This window comes from Melanerpes formicivorus, unplaced genomic scaffold (genome assembly GCF_026170545.1).
Source record: "Melanerpes formicivorus ecotype bairdi unplaced genomic scaffold, bMelFor1.0.p_v2 SCAF_13, whole genome shotgun sequence".
NCBI classification, from domain to species: domain Eukaryota; kingdom Metazoa; phylum Chordata; class Aves; order Piciformes; family Picidae; genus Melanerpes; species Melanerpes formicivorus.
This window is the reverse complement of record NW_027142365.1, coordinates 5,613,391-5,630,549: the sequence shown is the minus strand read 5'-3', so window position 1 is coordinate 5,630,549 and position 17,159 is coordinate 5,613,391. Positions and strand designations below refer to the sequence as shown.

Genomic DNA, 17,159 nt, shown 5'->3' with positions numbered 1-17,159 from the left:
CTGGACACATTCAAGTGTCATATCACATACAAGCCCAATGAATGTCTCTTCTATTTTGAATACTTACAAGTTTCTTCTGGCAGTGACCAGGCTGTGAATGAAAGACATGCTCCTCTTTGCCACGATCACCTAGAATTAAGTTTTGTCTTAAACCAGTTTTTTCTTGCTTCATCTCTTTTTCCTTTGGATTTTCCAACCCAGCAACTAACGTTTCAGATCTGACATTTAAAACCTTATTACCTTCTCCTTCAGCCAACATCTGTAAAGGAAAGAAACAGCAAAAAATCTGTCTTAATGCAAGGCAAATGCCAATGCATGGACTAAGATCATATACAGTTTAATTATTATGCTATCTGAATGCTTTGCACTAAGGTTTCTTACCTTTGAAAAATTAAACCACAATAAAAAGATAGGATTACAAAATGCTGCTCACAATGCTGAAAGATAAAGCAGAGTTACTTATCAGCTACTGTGATTAAAGTTTGTCCTTGACACGTCAGATATTGTATTTTGTATCTGAATTACAGAATATTATCCTTTTAGTCTCCTTTTCTTGCTTTGGAAAGGTCCTTGAGCCTAATATCAACAGAGGACTAAAGACTCAAACTAAATCCTAAAATGTTAAAACTTTCTTGACTACTTATCTTGTTGAAAGGAAAACAGAAGGAAGAAAAGCCTGAGTAAAGCCTAGTAAAGCTAAGTGAAGTAGAGCCTCCTCAACAGCTGTAGAGGAGTAATTTGCTAAACTGCTGATGCCTTTCACCTCAACAGCGAAATTGGATAGTTGCTAGAGAACACTTGTGTGTCCTCTTACAAGTCTGACTTTTCTGACTGCTGGCAGTAAAGCAGATGAATCATTTATAAAAATTTAGAAGATAAAATTTTCAGTCTGTCTCGTTGCCTTAGCTCAGAGCTTCACTTCTCAGAAAGGAAATAAAACCAAGCTGATCCCTCGTCCCATACAGGCCAAGGGATGAATAAATCAAGGCAATACTGTGCCAAGAGGAAACATTGCAGAAATCCGACCTGTGGCTATTATCTCTCCAAACCAACAGCAAAGAAACTAATGCAGTCTCTGGATGTCCTTCTATATTAATATGGAACCAACTGCAATACCTTGGCCAAAGGCTATTCCTGCTCTTGTCACCTGGTAGAACTTCTGCATGCAGTCACTCAAAAAGAGGCATGACACCCCTCAAACAGCTGAGCCCACTAGCTCTCTGGAAGCTGGCATTGTTAATCAATCCTGAAATCTATCAGCATCAGAACTTCCAATCTCAGGGAACCATAGAAATGACAATTTATCTTATGGATGCTCATTTATGTACTCAAACTTCCTTGATCAGGCTGCACGCTAGGAGCAAGAAGGAATATCCAGAGAAAGGAGTCTGCAATACCATAAAAAGCTATGTACTTCCCACAAGGCTGTTTCTGTACAACATCAGGTCTGCAAATCCTAAAACCTGATATGATTTAACTTGAACTGATGCTGTTTGTATGACAGAAATGTTGACATAATTATGTATGTATACACACATACAGAGAATCACAGAATAGTTCAGGCTGGAAGGGAACTCTGGAGATCATCTACTTCAACACCCTGCTAAAACAGGGTTGCCTGAAGTGGGTTGCCCAGGATCATGTCTAAGTGGGGTTTGAAATTCTCTAGAGAAGGAGACTGCACAACCACTCTGGATTGCTTGTTCAGTTCTCTGCCACCCTCAAAGTGAAAAAGTTTTTCCTTATGCTAAGGTGGAACTTCCTGTGTCTAGTTTGTGCCCATTGCCCTTGCTCTATCACTGGGCACCATTGAAAAGAGTCTGGCCCTGTCATCTTGCCCTCCACACTTTAGATATTGATAAGCACTGACAAGATGCCCTTTCAGTCTTCTCTTCTCCAGGCCAAACAGCTCCAGGTCTCTCAGCCATACATACACAATTAGAGACATAGAGAGAAAGAGAAATGAAGTGTGGAAAAAGTATTGCATGAAGCACATGTTTAATTAAAAACCTTTTTTCACACAAACAGAAGAAAGCAGAAGGAACTACATTATATATTACATACAGTAATTTACAAACCTTTTCCTTCTCTAGAACTTGTTTGGCATCCTGAAGTAATTTTTCCTTTGTCCGTGTTTCAGCGAGGGTAGCTTTATTTTGCTCTTCATATGCCATAGTTACCACAGCCAAGATCAGGTTGAAGAGATAAAATGCACACAAAAAGATGACTGCCAGAAAAAACAGAATGTAGTTCTTTCCAGATGTACGGATAGTCTGGGAGGAAAAGGTAAAGGTTGTAATAAATACTCCACAAAGTTAATATCTAGAGTAGAATTTCAAACTAGCTTCAAGCAATTTGTTTCCCTATACAATTGAAAGGGACAACATACTGCATGGTTTTCATTGAACCACAGTAGGATCTACCTCTTGTCTTGAGTTATACAGAAGGTCTAGAAATAAATCCAGTCAGGAATTCCCCTAGCCTTTAAGTAAATAGACTTCAGCTCTTCCAGACATCTTTGTGACCGTACAGTGTTTTCTCTTTATGTAACACACCATCAATAATTCCTAGTGATGCCATGTACTGCAGAGAAGAACTGAATAAAACCCCATTCTTAAAACTAAATGAAAATACCTCCCAGCAAATTGGGCAAATGATCATCAGATTCTATTTATGAGAAGCCAATTTCAGGTGTAAAGAGATTTACGGGTGAGCACAGAAGCAAGTCATGCACCTCAGTAATAAGGAAGCAAGCTAAGATTATCTGAACAATCACAATTAGAAAAGCAGAGTAAATATTTTTAGACTGATGGATTATTCTTACTTTCTTTTTTTTTTAATGGCAGCAGAAGAGATATCTGCTTAAAAAAAATGGATACATCTTTTTAACATTTGGATGTTACATGGTTTTCAGTTTTAAATATCTCAGAGTATCATTTTGAGTCATCTCAGTCCCTGGAGGTGTTCCAGAGGGGATTGGACATGGTACTTTACTAGTCATGAGGTCTTGGGTGACAGGTTGGACTTGATGATCTTTGAGGTCACTTCCAACTTTATTGACACTATGATTCTATGATAAAGGTTGCTGGAAACAAGTTAAAATGGACCATGGGAAAGCTACAGAGCAAGACAGTGGATAATTCCCTTCTAGCAAAGGATAGGTGTAAGGGATCCAGGGAGCTCTTTACACTCAATTTATATATCAGTTTTGTCAAAAGAAAAATATGGAATTTTAAAGTTACATTCAACTCTCTGAATCAAAATACAAAGACTCCACGTTTGCAGTACCAGTAGTCAAAAAGTATCTGAAATGAAAGTGTTTATCTTGAGTGAAAAGGTTTGGTGGAGTCAGGACTTAAAAGGAAGAGAAAGAAAGTGTGTAACAAGTCCTTACACCTTCTACAGCAGCAGTGAGTTCACTAGCTAGATCTGCTATATACCCCAATCCTCTGATATTTGTTTACATGTTAGCATTTAACTATTAATCACTGACCCAAGTGTGTTCTCCCACAAAACTATTAGCATCTACAGCAGGATTGCTCTCATCCTATCTCACGTGCAGAAGATATCAAAACTGAAGCCAGCTGAAGCTACTTAACATTCACATTGATTTTAAAAGAAATTTGGTATCAGCAAGGCTAAAACAAATGCAGATTTTTTTAAGTGGACATAAAGCTTTAAATTACAGGTTTAAAGTCACTTTAGCAGGTAATAAAAGGTCCTACTTGTCTGTAGAGGCGCTCCCAGCAATCCTGTGTCATCAAACGGAATAAAGAAAGGAAGGCCCAGCCAAAATGATCAAAACTTGTGTAACCAAAGTCAGGATTCTTCCCAATCTTCTTACAGCTATAGTTCTGTGGGCACTCGTTTCTGACCACAAAAGAAATGTTAAACAATACTCACTTGCAGCATTAGATTGTACCTGGAAACATCCAATACACAACATTAAATCTAGATGTGTTCAGTTTATCTGAAAGTCCATTTATTCACTCCCTAATACAACTCTGCCAGAAGAAACTAGACCACAACTCTAGTTCTGTCTAGTTTGTGATTAGACAGAAACTCTCCAGTGGTGTAAGATACATGCAAACAAACACATGGGATGGGATGGGATAGGATAGGATAGGATAGGATAGGATAGGATAGGATAGGATAGGATAGGATAGGATAGGATAGGATAGGATAGGATAGGATGGGATAGGATGGGATAGGATAGGATGGGATGGGATGGGATGGGATGGGATGGGATAGGATAGGATAGGATAGACCAGACTAGGTTGGAAGAGACCTTTGAGATATAGAGGAGGGAAAAAAGGGAAATGTTTACTTTTACTGAGACAAGGAGAGGTTATTAATACCTCATAACTCTTTACTGATAATGTTCTCTTCCTCCTTTGTATCATTCTACGTTGCCAGTGGTTAGCAACAAAGCACATATATAATTACTCATACCCTAATACTTTACTTCACTCTTTCTGATGTGAAATACCTAGTTATTAAATTAAGAACACACACACACACATTCCATCCTCATGAAAAATCTTCAGCATTCCTTTAGGCCAAAAATAAACCCACAGTACCTCTGGAGGTAAAAATCAGAAAATATTAAAACTGCTTCTGTCACTTACCTAGAATCTGAGCTGAACCCACAGAGCAGTATCTCAGAAGATTTATTCATTCTGTAGCAGATATCAACTAAAAAAAAAAAAAATATTAACAAGGAATCAGAAGTTGTCAATAAAAATCAGCAGCTGTCAGTTCCTGCAGGACTCTGACAGGAAAGCATACATTACTGCACTTAAAAAACCCACTTTGATGGACCACATTTGTGTGACAGCCTCCTTTCACTGCAAAGGGCATACAGGGCTGTTTCTCTGCAGACCTGTCCCTGTGGCACTTTTCAAAAACATAGTTTATTAACTGCACAACTCACAAATGAAGATTTTATTTGATCTGCAATAAAAATAAGAACCTCTGTGATAAGCAGGCAAAATCCCACAGGCTGACAGAAAAAAGAAGTCTCTTTTCCACAATATCCCTCAAATTAGGATCCCCATGCAATATGTGTAGGTGAAGAAGAAAATGCTTATGCAAAACTCAATCCTTTCTAACCACAGAATCGTGGAATCATCCCACAGACTGATAATCTTTTCCAAATCCAAATCCAAGATTCACTAATCTCACATTCAGGTGCCCCCAGGTGTCCTTGTGCAAATGCAAGGACACATCTGCTTGTGAGAAATATATACCAACTCCATTTTCCCATCTCTGTGAAAACATAAGACATACACAAGGAGATGCACAGAAGGAGTAAAATTTACCTCCATTATTTGGTGAATATATCTTGGCATCCCTGCACAGTGAGTCATTGTATGTTACGTTAGTGAGGACACATTTGGATGTTAAATTGCCCATGAAAAGCTGGAGGCCTATTAGAGCAAATACACTCAGGCAAGAAACAGTCAAGATCAAGACATCAGTAAGCTTCTTAACGGATTCAATAAGGGAATTTACAATGACTTTCAGACCTAGAAAGAAAAGATTCAGTAATACAACAAATGAGTTGAGAAATGCAGCAGTGTTCCCATGTGACAACAGAGAGCGGTTGCAAGAATGTTTAAAACAGTGAAAATGGCTTTGCAACTCTAGAGCATTCCATGAGATAAAATAAAGCAGGAGAATGAGCATAGTGTTTATACTTAAATGTCTTAATGTCTTTTACTTCCTTCTAATACTGCTGAAAGAGAGAGGAAGTTGTTAAAAGCTGTCCCTTACCTGGTATTACAGAAATAGCTTTCAAAGTCCTCAGCACTCGGAAAGTTCGAAGAGCCGAAAACTTGCTCGTGGTGATACACATAGAAACATACCTAAAATATTAAACCACCATAGAACTGAATGGCAACGGTCAAGCTTTTCAGAGCACATGCACACTCAGCACACAGGAATAACTTAACTAAATTTAAATATGTGGTAAATTGAGAACAAGTGGTTCTAAGACGATCTTTGCATTCTTGTGTCCTTAAAGCTCTATGAGCATTTTTCTCTTTGCAAGTATGCAAAGGGTGATTCAAGCACAGTAACTCTTAGGCAGGCAGGATGCCAACCACTCCAAAGAACTTCAGCAATATCAGAGAGCATTTTATCTGCATGTTTCTCCTTTGAGTGTAAAAGCACAACGGAGTTTTACTTACATTACAATAATAACGACAAGATCCAAACAGTTCCATGGATCTCGAAGAAAGGTAAATTCATCCCAAACAAATCCTCTTGCTGATATTTTTATTAATATTTCACCAGTATATATGCCAGTAAAAAGATATCTGAGAAGCAAAATGCATATATTAAAGTTATAAAAATATCCAGGAGATTGAGACATGTTCAGGCACATTTCTATCTTTTCTATGGCGATTCCAGGTAAAGCTGGAAAAAATTAAGTAAACTAGGACAGGGTACATTATTTTCAGAAACATTGAGCTGGGCCTGCTTAGCCTGGAGAGAAGGAGACTCAGGGGTGACCTTTTTGCTTTCTACAACTACCTGAAAGGAGGTTGTAGACAGGTGGATGTTGGTCTCTTCTCCCAGGCAGCCAGCACCAGAAGAAGAGTCTCAGGCTGCGCCAGGGGAGATTTAGGCTGGATGTTAGGAAGAAGTTCTATACAGAGAGAGTGATTGCCCACTAGAATGGGCTGCCTGGGGAGGTGGTGGAGTCACCATCATTGGAGATGTTCAGGAGGAGACTTGATAGGGTGCTTGGTGCCATGGTTTAGTTGATTAGGTGGATTGGATTGGTTGATGGGTTGGACGCGATGATCTTGAAGGTCTCGTCCAACCTGGTCTGGTCTATTCTATTCTATTCTATTCTATTCTATTCTATTCTATTCTATTCTATTCTATTCTATTCTTTTTGAATTTCATTAGGATTTTCATGTAAATCTATAGCCACCAATGTTCACATCAGCATAAAATTTCTGGATAAAGGATAGCTCACATTTCCTCATGAAAAATGTTAAGATTGTGTTTATGTGCAAAGCAGGCCAGAAAATTATGAAGCCTTAAGATTTTGGCACAAGAATAACAGCAAAGACTTATTTTAGCCTGTGAAGTTTGCACATTTTGTACATTTATTCTGACACATACTCCTTAAGTGAAAGAAGTTAAAATTGTATTATCACCATGCTTACTTCAAAGTAAGAGGAATCAGCATTATAGAACCTCTGAGGCACCAGGCTCATTTTCAAGATTTAATTCCAGAAGGTTAACACTGAAGTTACACTGGATACAGAGCACAACTACAAAAGGTAACAAGACATTACAGGTAGATGGCTTCCTAATGTGAACAACTAAACTAGGAGTATCCCCAGGAAACAGCAAGAAAGAATGGAATATTTATCCCATTATACTTTTTGAATGAAGCGGCCATAACAGACATTCAGGTTATTGCTTTTCAATGGCATATACTCAGTTAGGGTCCTGTTGCACACTCTCTGCAAAAGGCTTAGTCCTTAAAAGGAAAAATGGGACAATCTTCTATGTCAGAGCAGATGGGAAAACAGCCAATGTAAAGAAAAGTGCATATGGTGTAAGCCTCAAAAAGTCACTGAGGCTCCACAAAGGACTGTGTGATATAATCATCATCATCATCCTAATTCTCCCTCAGAGGTGTGCCTGAAATTTTGAATCCCCAGAAGTGCTACATTTTTCTGTCCAGCACTTTGGTGTTCCTGGAAAAACAGTGAACAGAAGGCAACTTACTCAGTCCAGTTGAGATATCCTGGAAGATTATTTACAGCCATGGAAGCACAATTGAGTATTACAGTACATGTAATAAAGCAAACAAATAATGTGAATAACAAGTTAAGGACAAAGTGCTGTGTTATAGAACAATGAAATTCAGAAAAGTTGCTGATTTATACATAAAACCCCCTAAACTGATAATATTCAAATAAGGACTTTAGTTTTGAATATGGTCAGGACTTTTCATGTGCTTTCCAAAGAAAACCACAACAAACCTGCTCAGCTGGGTAAATTTCACAGCTTAAAAATAACGATGGGTTATCTGCATGTGGAGATAGTGTTGGAAGTTAGGACATTAATAGGACAAAACATGTTTTACAGAAGAGATGAGGAACAGAAATAAATGGGGGGAAAAATAAATGGAATAAAAAATCAGAGTCCCCTGCAGTCTGCTGTTGGTTGAAACTTTAGAAACCTCCATTTCTTCCCAACAGGAGCATGGAATAAAGAGCAATGGACCACAACCCCATAATAAGTAGGGGCTTTAAGCCTAGGAAAACCAGATGAAAAAGCTTAATTTTCAGTAACTAGGGAAACAGGGAGTCCATATATACATTGTTACAGGAGACACCTATGCACTCCCACAAGTTCAAAAAAATTTCTTAATGTGCCAGGGGATCAAAACATGCACCTGAAAAAAAAAACCTCCTCTTATGCAAGTTCACTTGTTGTCTAATAAAATGTGGTTGCTCTTTAACATTGGGCCTAAATTCAGAGTTTCTTTGAAACTGAATAGCAAATTTAGTAATTTCTACTAGCAGGTCATCCAAAGTCAATCACTGAGTTCCTGCAGGATACATTTCTGCAAATCAATAACTCCAACTGAAAACAGATGTTTACTAGACAGAGCAGCAACTAATCACCCCATGGGTTTGCACCTGCATCCCTTCACATGTTTACATTCTCCAAGCCACATTCACATTTTTGCAAAAATACACAAACTGGGCACTCTTCAGGACTTTCTAAAGTTGAGTGCAAAATACATGTCCTAGGCTAACATCAGACTCTCACTGTAAAGCGCCGCCATGAGTCACACCCTTCATGCTTAAATAACTAGACAGTAACTGGTTTGGGTTTTGAACACTTGAAATATGCCACCACAGTAGAGATTTGGAAAAAGGTTGGGGAAAAGATAAAATATGGAACAACATTTAGAAGGTACTGAATGACAACAGTAGCTGCAAATCTGACTTTAAATAGGAGCTTTAGGAGATTGTTCTACCAACACCACATAAATATTTTGGCTGTTGTATATCAACGCTCAGCATAAGCACACAAATACAGCCACCTAAACTTACATTTACATTAACATGAACAGAAGCACAGAATAACAGAAAAATTCTAAAGCATACTTAAAAAGAAAAAAAAAAAAAAAGGAAGCTAATAAAAGGATATGAGTGGGTCAGAACTTTAATTGACATTTTTCTGACTGGATTAAAAGGGCCAGCTAAACACAAGGCACGTGTGGCCGTAAACCGGAAGATAGTCCTCCTTTTATTTATCACCATGAAAGTCTGTAAGATAAAGGTTCAGAGAGTATATGAAATATTTTAATGAAAGAAAAAATCCCCCCCCCCCCAAAAAAAAAATTAAATGCTTAGATTTGCAAATCCACACCTAGAATTTTATTTAACTGCAATTACAACTGCCCTGGAAGGTTATGGAGTCCCCTTCTCTGGAGGCTTTCAAAACCCACCTGGATGCATTCCTGTGCGGACTACCCTAAGTGACCCTGCTTTGGCAGCGGGGTTGGACCTAATGATCTCTTGAGGTCCCTTCCAACCTCTAATATAGTGTGATATGAGTAGAGCTTCCCTATATTCTTACAAGGAGCTGTGACCTAATGATACCACATTTTGAAAGAAAGACACCAGCTAAATAAAAGTTCATTGATGCCTTTGAAGGAATGAATTTGAAGACCAAGTGATCATACTCACCTGGTCAAAGTAATTAAAGGATCCTATTCTAGGACTGCAACAATGATGGATATTAATTTTTAAGTATTTCCAAATTATCAAGTAATACTAAATTCCCTCTAAACTACCTTAAGTTTCATGCAGCCCTGTACTTTTGCCACAGGAAGCAAAAAGTGAAATCTTTTAAATCAAAACTTAAATCAGTAACTTTTATGTACATTTCTTCACCTATTTCAGGTTTTGTTTCTCTTTGTGAAGACTCTATCACTTTGATTTCTTTGAGGGGAAATAAATAATCTTTGGAAGAACAAATCTTCCTGCATGTTCTCTGATTAAACTATTATATTCCAATGACTTGCTGATATATGTATACATATAAGCAACATAGGACTGGATAGAATCTTCTGCTCTTCAGCTCAAGTCCCTTCCAACAGTGAGCAATTATCCTAGAGACATTTCATTTAGAAGGGATTTTCCTAAAGCATCTACTTTGCATACTCCTACAGCCAACAACACAAACATGCAATGTAAATATGGTACAATAAACAAAGATGACGAGACATAAAATAACAGAAAATTAATTTACAAGGAAGGAAACATCTTGATTATGACTCTCTTAATTTGTATAATATTTGTAAGTCATCAAAAGCAGTGGGTCAGCAATTGCAGTGTGATCTACTGTTTGACAGGCACTGTTTGTATAGGAGACTGAGTTCAGCCTCACAGGCATCACAGAAATTGCTCTGGAAAATAAAGCATTGGTTATCCCAGGATATATTTCCTATCAAAGCATGTCTTGTTTTCATCATTAATTCTGTTTACTGACTGGACCTTAAAATATCTTTGCATTACATAACATTGAGCACACCTTAGCACTCCTGCCCACGAAACACTAGTTAAATATTCAAAGATCTGTACAGAACAATCAAAACTCATCACCTCCTGAACAGAGCTTTTTATTTATCTCCTAAGAGTTCAGCAGACAAAAGTAAATTAAAGAAAAACAAACAAAACCAAACCAAAAAGCTCTGAAACTTTTAACCTTGTGATCACTGTAGTATGGATCGAGATCTTCCAGGGGTTCCCCGATGAGTTCCACAGGAACATCCCCGTACAGAGATGGCAGTTTTTTGTAGGTTTTCAGGTCAAGCTGAGGAGTAAGTTTTTCTTTTTCAACTCGTTGACCCTTATGCTTCTGGTTAACTGTGGCTTGCTGCTTTTTTTTCTCAGCAATTCTTTCCTCAATTGCTGCCAAGGACTCAGGGGTGAAACGTCGAAAGTTGTTAGTTTCTGTTGGCCAAACCAAGGGATCCATTTTTCCTTCTGTGCCTTTGTTTCCAGTACTAGAAGTAATATAAAGGAGAAGATGCTTTACAATTAGAAAATAACAGAAATATACACAAATTGAATCTAATACCCCTAACATAAGTTACTTCTTCCTTCTGTGAAAACATAATAGAGTACAGAATTTCATCTGGAAGGGATCTACAATGATCATCTAGTCCAACCATCTGACCACTTCAGGGTTGACCAAAAGTTAAATCATGTTATTAAGGGTATTGTTCAAATGCTTCTTGTGCACTGACAAAGGGGAAGGCTGGCAACGTAATGGGAAGCACTGACGAGACTTAAGGCAAATTATTGTATTGATTTACTAATGACTTCCAGCCTGAATTTACCACATCTCTTGTAGATGACAGCAATTTACATGACTGCAGCTCTCATCCACAAAAAAAAATGAAGAAAATGTTGCCCCATTACACAATGATGTGTTCTTTGTGACAAAACATAAATTGTTTTCATCTAACAAACACTTTCAGTCACAAACAACTCTTTAAAAGGCCACATTTTTGACTGCCCAAGGTCCAGCTGAGCTACTTCATTTTTGTGAGCTCATATGTGGACCATGTTAAAGAATCAATATTCTCCAGTTATTACAGCTCTCTTCCTTAAAAATGTATATTCATTTCAAATAACATGCAATTACCTGAAGCCAGAGTGATTGTGCAATGATTTTGTTTTTGGTTTAGGGGATTTGGACTGGTTTTCTTCCTCCTCTGGAACTTTACCAGCAAGTTCAGATCCGATCAGGGACCACAACTCAGAGATCAAAAGTATATAATCAAAGAGCTGTTACTTTGCAAAACCACAGACCCATTTCAGTTGAAAGCTCAAAAAAGATAAAAGCAAAAATCAACATGCTTTCCCCACCCCACCCCCAATTTTAATAATTCTAGGCAGATTAATTCAAAGCAGTTTCAAGGACAGCAGCGAGACTGAGCTTTTAGGCAACTACATCGACTGTAGTAACTGAAGCAGAGACAATGGTTGTAGTAAACAAAGGCATTGGCTTAGTGTTAAGGATTTGGAAGTTGATTTTTTCAGAATTTGGGGGCTGAATCTGCAAAAAGCAATGATCAAGAGCTAAAAACTCCTATGCACCCCCCTCAGCAACAGTGAATATAAATTATGATGAGACAAACATTCACTGATAACCTGAGAAAATACTTCTGCTCTCTGTTCATCTTTTTTTTTTCCTAAGTAACTACCAATAATTATCAACAGATTTAACAGATTTTTAGTCCTCTATGAACTCAAAGTTGGACACTTGATTTGACTACTGCTGTTTCCAGAATACATCGTCATTTCTTCCACCTAGCATTTTGTCCTCGGTTCTCCACTTCCCATACACCCCCTGTCCCAACCAAATAGTTAAATATTTGTGCCTGGATAAATATTTACCAGTGGGGTTTTGATATTGCTTGTAGGGGTTTAAGGTTTTAGGGAGATTTTGGGGGTTTTGTTTGTTTGTTTGTTTTAATAAGAGATGCAAAAAGTTATTCACAGTATCAATGTGACATAATATAATCTATTACCTTCAAGATCAGAGGGGTATGCAACGGGCTAGACTGTGAAAAATCACCCTGAAAAACACCCCAGAACACTAGAATTTTTGTGAGAAAACCATTTTGGGCTTGTGTAGGTAAAGAGATTCCGCTGTCTCAAGATAAGTAAAGCCCAGATTAGATAGTTCTAAAGCCAGTCTGAGAGCTACTGTGCACAAACTGAAGAACAAACCAACAAGACAAAAAGTAGTCACTAATTAACATGAGAAAAACATTAATCTTCAGTAAAATGTTGCAGTGCCACATGCAAACTATAGGAAAAGCTACATATTTACACCAACATAGTAGTTGTACATTAAAGGCACATTTTCTTCTGTACAGTGCTGCCTATACCTAAAATAAAACGACATCCAAACCCTACAAACATTTGTGCATCTATGTTTTTCATACACCACCTGTATACAGACAGCCCTGAATATTTTGATCAAACATACACAGATTTAAATTAAGCAAATTAGCAGCTGAGATTTCTCACAGCACACAAATATTTAGCAAAAGCAGAATACTTACAACATCCCCTTCAAAATAAAAACCCTTCACAATGATTTCTTGAGGTAATTTTGGCTAGCTTCTATCTTCAAAGAGTCTTCATTTCGTCACCTTCAGCATCCTGTTCGAATGAACGCCTTGCCTAACCAGTCATTTCCCATGCAGAAAGTTTTCTTTTGTATTGGGACGCCTCAGGGAAGGATGGAGGGAGGAGCTTGGCTGCTCCTCTGACTAGTAAGTGAAGCTTTGCCAGAAAGAAAGAAGCATGTGGGTGATACCTTTGACGAATAATCACCTAAATCTTAATTATCTGCTCTCTGCTGAAATCACAGGTACATTTATGAAAAGCAAAGAAGAGGTGTTTTCCACAGCCTCTGAGTGTCCCTCCCAACCTGATGCAGTCTGTGAATGTAAAATTCTATGAAAGCAAAAGCTGTTCTGCTTCACCTTTCGTTCCGAGGTTTTAACCAGCTGAACTGCCCAGCATGTATTAAATATCGGCACAAATTTTGCCCTTCGTTAAAAGCTTGTGGTCAGAAATTAGTTATGTATGACTTGTTTTCATTCTTTAATTTCTATTTGTTCATTATTCCCAGGCTATGATGTATGTTCATTATGCCTTACAAAGACAAATTCTCCAAGTCAAAGTCTTAGATGCAAGATCAGAACCAGCATCACATTGTGCTTTAACTTCTGTGAAGACATGCAAAGCTCGTTTGAGCAAATAAAACCCACAACATTTATCTCAATCTTGTATTTATTTAAACATAATAACTATTATTTATGTTAGTCTTATATTGTTAAATATGAAATATAGTCTTGTTAAAAATATTATGATATTTAAATTAAGGTAAACCATAAATACGTGGTATCTTATTGAAATAAAAGTTGTGCAAAGTGCCTGCAAGCAACAGGTACTGGATAATAACAAATACACATTGATGGTAAGCTATGTACAGTTATTTCTCTTAGATACATTGCCAGAACATATTACTTACCTTTTTTTACTCTTGATTGAGTACATTCTAATTCTTTCCCATTGTTTTGCTGATGCTATGAGAGTTACTATGGGTTTTGTTGGAAGAAGTCTACTGAAGGAACTACCTCGTCCTTAAAAGCCAGGCAGCCCTAATGCATGCAAAGAGAAAAACAATCGTGATCAAACACTTTGCTTGATAGGTATAATCAGCAAAGGAAACAACTAAAGACATAAAACGCTAAGTGTTCTGTGCTGCAGGCAACAACGAGCCATTTTAAGTTGCAGTGCAAGTTATTTTTCCAGAAGGCAAGAGCAGGTTCTCGAGGTAAGTACAATTAAGAGACCACAATTTTAAGGATCAGTAAAGCATTATTCCGTAATGGCACTGCATCTGCTACACTCAAAAGCAGCCACCTTTACAATGCAGTACCAGCTAGTATTACTACATGCAAAAAAACAAAAACATCCTTACCTGGATGTTTGTTTGGTTGGTTGGTTTTTATTTCCTGCTGTACCTCCTTCATCAGTCCATCCCCGTGAAAAACGAGGCACAGGGAATAATTACAGAAAAGAGTGAAAGGAATTGCACTCCACTGTCCTTTTGCCACACTGTAATCTCTATAATCAAAAAAGAGGAAAACTTGGCAACAGCAAGATTTTTACCTGTAACTGCTAAAAAAAAAAAAAGCCTTAGAGCTTACACCAAAGAGTAAAACATTTAAAGCAGGAACTTTCCTTGTGTTATTACATAAGATTTACTTTCTCCTATTAGAGTTTCCTGAAGGTAAGGTAAGAGGCAGGAAAATAGCTTCAGCATCAGGGCATTGTTTCATTCAAGTTTCATTCACTACCCTGCAGTATAATGAAAAACAAAACAAAAGAAAACAAAACAAAACCCCAAAGAAAAACAATAAAAAGCCAAAGTTTAATGACAAATGCACATCATAGAAACGCCTGACTGTTAATTAGTCACCATGTTCCTGACATGGATCTGTCTCTTCCATTAACTGTGAAGTTTAGCACTCTTCTTTTTTCCTTTTTGTTGCCAGAATATAAAAAACGATAAATACTTTTTTCTTGGTAGCATTAGCACACCACCATCAGTCTAATGACTAAGAGTCTGCAGATGTCAAGAGCTGAAAACCTAGATTTTTTGCATAATTAAATGTATCTTGTGGCTGTGACATAACTCTGAACACTAGATGCTGCTTTAAATTGCTGTTCAGAAAAAACACAGGCATTAAAGATATCAAGGCATTTGACAGTTCATGTACATTGCATGACACTCATCCTCTAGTTCTACACCTCTCTGTTGTCTGCTAGTGTTGGACTCGATGATCCTCGAGGTCCTTTCCAACCTAAGTTATACTGTGATACCTACTGAGAAACACTGTGCTACAATCCTAGAAATCTGCCTCCCCTAAATTTAGCAGGAAAACAGACATACAATGTGTGCCCCTGTCTTAGAGGGATGAAGGTTCATACAAGGTTTCTTTTCCTATTTTCCCCATTTATTATGGGAATGAGAGTGCTATTTCCCCAAAATTCAGCACCATTTCCCTCCTTTTCATATCTGATTGAGAGCTTCCCTCAATAGCTCACTGACCAGGGCCCCCCCTGCTATATGTGAAGAAGTCTGAAATTCAGATCACTGATAACCTAATCCTTCTCACTGCATCCCCCTTTAGGATACTCCTGTATCTTTCTCTATAATTGGGTAGGATTATAAGATGGACACAAGATGTGGGATGGATACAAGAGGGAGTAGAACTTAAATTTCAAACAAGTCAGTCCCTTTTGTCAACTGACTTATGTCTAATTCTGAAATGTATAGACTGGTCTGTCCAATAGCCTATTTATTATTCACATAAACTCATGCACAGAAAGTGTGAGTTAAAAAAAAAGTAAAAAACTACACACATACATTAAAAACAAAGTCAGAGGAAAAATCAACACTACTTACATGCTAAAAGCATCCCATAACTTCAGCCCTAAAAGTTGGAAGGAAAGTAACTTGATCCTGAGAAAGATGTTTCACCTTTTTCAAGAAACATGGCTGTGAGTTTAAAGGAAGACAAGCAAATCAAAACCAGCTCAGTTACATCTTTCAGGTAAACATCTTTGAGAAATCTAGGACAGGATAAACCAGCAGATCCAGGGACAGTTTCCATTGCATGTGATCATTCAAACAAGAAGGGGACACTGGGCTTGATCATGTCATAAGAGTTTACAGATCAACAAAAGCTCTAATAGTGGATGGTTCTTCAATCCAGCAAACGAAGGCTGAACTTGAAGCTAGTCAAATGTGGCACATGTATTTATCAGGATGGACAACTAAGTACTGAAACATCTTGTGAACACTTGTGATCTTCTCAAAAGCTCAAAATCATTACTGTTGGATTACATGAAATCTTTGTTTTCTAATGCCCACCTTCAGGATTTTCTAATCCACAGCTTCAGGATTCACATTAATTTCAAGATCTAGATGAGATTCCAGGAATGTTTCTATATCATATCCCTGGGGCAAGAGTATCACAGTATCACACATTATCACGGTATCGCTAAGGTTGGAAGAGACCTCGAGGATCATCGAGTCCAACCTGTCATCACAGACCTCATGACTACACCATGGCATCAAGTGCCACGTCCAGTCTCCTCTTGAACACCTCCAGGGATGGTGATTCCACCACCTCCCTGGGCAGCACATTCCAATGACGAACGACTCTCTCGGTGAAGAACTTTCTCCTCAACTCCAGCCTAAACCTCCCCTGGTGCAGCTTGAGACTGTGTCCCCTTGTTCTGGTGCTGGTTGCCTGGGAGAAGAGTCCAACCCCTTCCTGGCTACAACCACCTTTTAGGTAGCTGTAGAGGGCAATGAGGTCACCCCTGAGCCTCCTCTTCAGGCTAAACAACCCCAGCTAATATGAGTGAGCATGCAAAAGGAAATGTAGAGGGGAAATATATTTTCTTTCTTATATCTGGAATGAAGAATAACTAAATATTACAGGTACAATAAACCCAACATGCATACACAGAGAAACATGTTATACAAAATACCTAAAGGTATGAGTTTGC

General features: G+C 38.0%; 1 protein-coding gene across 1 annotated transcript in view; it reads right to left on the bottom strand.

The window, feature by feature from the left end:
• LOC137444862 (sodium channel protein type 5 subunit alpha-like) overlaps nt 1-13,219 on the bottom strand; it is a 39,176-nt gene extending 25,957 nt beyond the window's left edge. Inside the window, exons 1-11 of the mRNA XM_068145941.1 lie at nt 13,127-13,219; nt 10,753-11,053; nt 9,190-9,308; nt 7,753-7,842; nt 6,192-6,320; nt 5,776-5,867; nt 5,304-5,528; nt 4,629-4,695; nt 3,726-3,870; nt 2,079-2,273; nt 68-259 (exon numbers count right to left, since the gene is read on the bottom strand). Coding sequence (XP_068002042.1) covers nt 68-259; nt 2,079-2,273; nt 3,726-3,870; nt 4,629-4,695; nt 5,304-5,528; nt 5,776-5,867; nt 6,192-6,320; nt 7,753-7,842; nt 9,190-9,308; nt 10,753-11,053; nt 13,127-13,131 — 1,560 coding nt within the window. The 5' untranslated portion in view covers nt 13,132-13,219. The remainder of the gene's footprint in view (nt 1-67; nt 260-2,078; nt 2,274-3,725; nt 3,871-4,628; nt 4,696-5,303; nt 5,529-5,775; nt 5,868-6,191; nt 6,321-7,752; nt 7,843-9,189; nt 9,309-10,752; nt 11,054-13,126) is intronic.
• Between the last annotated feature and the right edge of the window lie 3,940 nt (nt 13,220-17,159).